General features: G+C 70.6%; 1 protein-coding gene across 1 annotated transcript in view; it reads right to left on the bottom strand.

Moving 5' to 3' along the window:
- Positions 1-5,261, bottom strand: part of BAHCC1 (BAH domain and coiled-coil containing 1) — a gene marked incomplete at its 3' end in the record, with an annotated part of 32,516 nt that overhangs the window by 12,470 nt on the left and 14,785 nt on the right. Inside the window, exons 4-10 of the mRNA XM_025047100.1 lie at positions 4,126-5,256; positions 3,722-3,830; positions 3,160-3,368; positions 2,835-2,993; positions 2,424-2,626; positions 1,949-2,285; positions 288-1,109 (exon numbers count right to left, since the gene is read on the bottom strand). Coding sequence (XP_024902868.1) covers positions 288-1,109; positions 1,949-2,285; positions 2,424-2,626; positions 2,835-2,993; positions 3,160-3,368; positions 3,722-3,830; positions 4,126-5,256 — 2,970 coding nt within the window. The remainder of the gene's footprint in view (positions 1-287; positions 1,110-1,948; positions 2,286-2,423; positions 2,627-2,834; positions 2,994-3,159; positions 3,369-3,721; positions 3,831-4,125; positions 5,257-5,261) is intronic.

Genomic DNA, 5,261 nt, shown 5'->3' on the forward strand with positions numbered 1-5,261 from the left:
TCGGGAACCCCATGTGTGAAACCGGACAGGCTTCAGCCCTCCTCAAGGTGTCATGAACATCCGCAGCCACCAGGTGCTGCCTGGAGGCCCCTCTGGTCCTGTGGTCAGGGTACCATCCTGGCCACGAGAACCCCGTCCCCATGGACCAGTGGGTGGCGGGGGTGGGCAACACGCCGTAGGCTGACAGAGCAGGGCTGAAGGCTGCTGTCTGGCCGGCTGGCCCGGAGCCCATGCCCGAGGTCCAGCTCCCGGGGCCCCAGAGGGATGGGGCAGCAGGCGGTGCTCACCTGGCAGGGCTGGCTCGCTCCCCTGTGGCTGGACGTCCAGGTCGGCCAGCTCGCTGAGCAGGGCAATGCCGTGAATCCCTGAGCTATGGGGCAGGAGGGCTGTGCTGGGCAGCCCAGGGGCAGCGGGGGGCTGGGGCTCCAGCGGGCTGGTGCTGGGCAGGTCCCCCAGGTTGATGCTGGCTGCCACCAGGGCGTCCAGGCCTGGCAGCGCCCTGGGTAGGTGGCCATTGTCGGGTGTCGACCGCCAGTCCTCTTCCTCCTCCTCCTCCAGCTCGGCCGCCTCCTCGGCGCCTGCCTCCCCGGGGGCCTGCCGCTCGCCCCGCTCGGCCTTCTCTGGGGAGCAGGGCCTTCCCGCCTGCTGCTCTAGGGCCTGGGGGCCGGCCCCCAGCGGCGGCCCCTGCTCCCCCTCCACCCTCCCCTCCCCCTTAGTCCTCTCCTCCCGGGCCCCTCCCTGAGTAGAATTAGCCCGGCCAGTGGCCTCGGGGCCCCCTCCCTCCAGGAGGGCCCCACATCGCAGTTCTTGTAGCCCCTCCAGTGGGCTGCGGTCCGCTGCCATCCTCGGAAGCCCCCGCTCGGCAGGGTGGGGGGTGGCAGCAATGTCCTGGGTGGCCTCCCTGGCCCCCGACGGCAGCCCAGGCTCCTCCAGGCTCCGGGGGCTTCGGGGGCATGGAGGCCCAGGCAGAAACGTTCTCGCTGGCTCAGGCTGGGCCCTGGGGGCGGTGGTTTGCATAGTTTCGGGGTCCGAGAGGTCAGATGAATGCACATTGGGGGGCAAGGAGAAGCCCGAGCTGGCCGTGGGGCACATGTGTCCAGGAGGCAGGTCTGCAAAAGAGGGGTGTCATCAGGAGAGAGTGACTGGGGTTAGGGGTAGCCCTGTCCCACATGGGGCCTCAAAGCCCTCAGACCCACTCCTAGGAGGGAGGTCACAGGGCCAGGCCCCTCTCCCCGGCCAGGACGGCTGCAGCTGTACCCTTGGGGGGTCCATGGGAGTCCCTGGGGGCCACCTCTGGCACGGTGCTGTGTGGCTAACCAGAGGGGGGTGGTTTAACACAAGGTAACTCGAATCAGGGCTTTTCCTGAACCAGAGCGAGCGGCAGCCTGTCAGAGGCATTACGCCCCATTAACTGCAATAAAAAAAAAAAAAACCTCTGTTGGCTCGGTGTCCGTATTGTGGAACTGGGGCGGGCTTTATGTTCGCCACACGAGGTTCCAGTGTAAACACTCAGCCTAATTCAGACAGAATCCAACAGCCGTGGGGGAGCTGGCAGGCGGCGGGCGGGCTGCAGACCGAGGCCGGCCAGGACCTGCACCGAGGCCGCCTCCCCCCGCCCGCTCAGGGCCAGGTGGGCGGCATCTCTGCCCCCAACAGCCAAGTGTGACATCCCCTGCCCTGAGGCTCTGTCACTGTCCCCAGCGGGCCAGGCACTTTGTCATCCACAGGACCCCAGCGCTGCCTGCCTGGGCCTGACCCTCGTCCCACCCCCGCTGCCAGGGGCTGGGAAGGGAATGGTGAGGACTCTGAGTGCTCCTCGCGTGGGTCACCCAGAAGGACTGAGGACAGAGCAGGGAACAGGTAACACTGCCCCGGGTCCCCACCTGGGGCCCGGGTAGGTGAGGGCGCCTGCAGATGCCTCAGCCAGGCCGGTGCCGCCTGCGCTCACCTGGTTCCAACGCGCTGAGGCCGGCTCCGGCCTGCCGGCCCTCCCCACTCTCATCCTCGGTGCTGGGCGGCTGGGGGCCAGGCCCAGGGCTGCCGGCGGGGCAGACGGGTAAAGTGCACGGGGCGCCAGGACACGCCGGCGGTGGCGGTGTGGGGCGGCTTTGCGGGGGCTTCGGGGTGGGAGAGTGGCAGCAGGGTGACAGCTTGGCGGGGCCTGCGGTGGCAGGGGAGGGGGCGCCCTTGGCCGTGGGGGTTAAGGCAACTGGCTTGTGGGTGGACTTCAGGGCCTTCTCCTGGGCGGGCTCCTCCAGCTCCAGGTGGTGGTCCTCGGCCTTCCGCTGTCGGGTGGGGGAGAGGCTCAGCCAGGCTCGGCCCCGCTCAGGGCACCAGGGCTGGGGACTCCTGGGCCAGGCCAGGCTGGAGCAGAGAGGGCGCGTCCACACCCGGGTCCCACTGGCTGTGGCTGGGGTGGGTACCTGGAACGGGGCGGCCCGCTGCGGTGGCTGCTGCGCTGCGTGCTGTGGGTGCTGCTGTGGCTGCTGCAGGGCGTAGAGCTCCTGCTGCCGCAGGAAGTGGGACCGTGAGTAGACGGGGAGCTGGCCTGGGTGCTGCACATGGGAGGCGGGGCCCCGGCCCCCGTACACGGGGGGCCACAGCGAGGCCTGGTCCATGACATCGGCTGCGAGCAGGGCCAGAGCAGCCGTCAGCCCCAGCAGAGATAGGGCGCCTGGCTGCGTCCCCACCACCCGAGCCGGCCTTTCCGCCCCTGCCCGCCACCTCACCCACCTCGCCTCCCTCGACGCCCCTGCCCCACGGGGGCTGCTCCCTCCCCTCAGACCTGCTTCCCACACCCCCACGAGCAAGCGGCCTGGCCCGGACGCCCTTACCGAGGGCATGGGGGGCGGTGTGGGGCGCGGGCTCCGAGGGCAGGATGACGAGCTGAGTCGGGGCATCCTGGGCGAGGGGGAAGACGGAGGGCATGGAGCCGGGCACCGAGGCGGGGAAGCCGGGGGGCAGGTTCTGGTGCAGGGCGGGGTGCCCGAGGCCTGGGGGGCAGGGTGCAGTGGTCAGGCAGTGCTGGGTGGGCGGGCAGCAGGGACCGCAGGCGGCCAGGGTCCCTGCTGTTCCCAGGTCTCCCACGCTGGGCCGCGGATGTCGGCCTCAGGCCCGGCCAGGTTCCCGGTTTTGCCCCCCACTGACCACAGCACTGACCGTAGGAATGGCCCCCCATCCACAGGGAGGGGCTGCGGGTGCGGGGCAGCCAGGGGGGGTGGGCAGGGTGCGGGTGGGGGGCTGGTTCCGTGCCCAGCTGGCCGCTCTGTAGCGAGGAGCCTCCGGCGATCATGAGGTGGGGGGCCAGGTCGCCAGGGCAGCTGCCCGACGGGTGGATCCGGGGGAACTCCACGAGGTCCTTGTTGTCCCTGCACGTCACGGAGGGAGGGCTCAGCACAGCCACCCGACCACTCATCCGCTCCAGCCCACCCCGTGGCCATCGACCTGGGAGGCAGGGTCTTGGGATGAGCTCAGGCTCCAGCAGACCTTGGCATCGGAGGCCCCGTTGGTAGAGGGGGTGTTAGCAGAGCTCCCCACAACATGGACAGGAACCCCAGCATGAACAAGAGCGGGGTGGGTGCACAGCCCCACCCCTGACAGGCCACCCAACTTGGCGCCCTGGCCGCTCTGTCTCACACCCCGGGTGGGCCAGCCCAGAGGCGCGAGCGGCTGCCCCGCGTCCCGAAGGCTGCCCCGCGTCCCGAGGCTGCCCGGTTCTTACTGCAGCAGCAGCTCGCGGCCGGCCAGCCCCAGGCGGTCCTCGCACAGGCGGGCCCTCTCCTCTTCCGCCTCCAGGCTCAGAGCGTGGGTGGAGCGGGGCCCACCGCCAGCTGCACAGGGTGGGGATGGCAGAGGGACAGGGTTGGGGCAGCTGAGAAGCCAGTGGCTAAAGGGAGCGGTGACCCCACTTCGAGCTGGAGGGCAGCCCAGGAGCCGGAAGCCCCACAGGCCTCGAGGGTCTGCCGAGGGCAGGGCTCGGGCTCACGGGCGCCAGGTGGGGCCGGTCAGGTCGGTGGGTGTGGGGAGGGTCTGGTGGGATGGCCCGGGTTCTGGGAGCCTTGGGAGGGTGGACGAGGGCAGGTCAGCAGCACACCCCATGCCTCCCTCCCCGGGGTGGGTCTGTACCTTTGAAGGCGGGGGCTGCCCGGCCCTGCCGCCCAGTGTTGGTGCCATAGGCCGTCTCTGGCCGGCTCACCGTGTCCTTCTGCCGGGCCAAGGCCACTGCGATGCCCACGGGCGGCTGCCGGACCTCTCCGTCGCCGTGCAGAGGGTCGTGCTCCCGGCTTCGGGCACAGTCGGGCCTGTCCACCTCGCCGGGGGCCTGGCCCGGGCCCTTGGAGGCTGGGAACTTCACGTCCTGCTGGGCGCAGCTGGCCTTGAGGCCACCCAGGCCCACGAAGGGCGCCTTCTGGCTGACGACCAGGGCCTGCTTACTGTACTGGAGCAGGTTCTTCATGGCCGAGACCTCGTCGGCCGGGGCGGGCAGGTCCTGTGGCAGGAGCGTGGGCTGCTGCAGGCTGCCGCCGAAGGGGTCCAGGTAGGACCCCTTGCGCTCCTCACCGATGGCCATGGGGGCGCCCTGGCCCGACTGGACACTCCACGGGGGCAGCTGGGGCCCACCGTAGCCCAGAGATGCCAGCTCCAAGGACTTGCGCTTGGCCTCGGCCCCACTGACCCCGGGCTCCACCTCAGGGGCCACCGTGTGCTGCTGATGCCGGATCCGGGCCACCTTCTGGGCCCCGGGGGGACCCGTGGGGGTCTCCTTGCTGGCAGTCTTATCTAAAGTGCAGCAGGCCTGGGTGACCTTCCCGCCCAGAGGGTCTGGGAGACTCGGCCGGGCACAGTCCTGGGAGGGGACGGGCAAGTCGAAGTAGCTGCTTTTGTCCAGCCCGGCTGTGGGGAGCCCGGGGAAGGGGCCCTCGGGGCCCACGCTGCGGAGACTCTCCAGGCCCTTCAGGCGGGGGTTGAGGGCGGCCTCGAAGCCCCCGGGCCTCCGCTCGCCCTTGCCCTCGGCCTTCAGGTGGGCGTAGGAGACGCCGTAGGGTGCGGCGTGCTCAGGGGCCAAGACCCCCTCCGGGTGCCGGTCTTTGCCCTCACCGGCCACGGCACAGGCCTCGGCCGCCTGGAAGGGGCGGCTCTTGTCGGCCAGGTGTCCCACGGAAGGCACGAAGGTGGGCCCGCTGGCCTTCAGGTCCCGGGGGACTTTGTCCTGCAGCGGGCAGAGCCCGTCGGGGCCGGCGTGCAGCGGCAGGCAGGGGAAG

Source organism: Pteropus alecto, unplaced genomic scaffold, assembly GCF_000325575.1.
Source record: "Pteropus alecto unplaced genomic scaffold, ASM32557v1 scaffold134, whole genome shotgun sequence".
NCBI classification, from domain to species: Eukaryota; Metazoa; Chordata; class Mammalia; order Chiroptera; family Pteropodidae; genus Pteropus; species Pteropus alecto.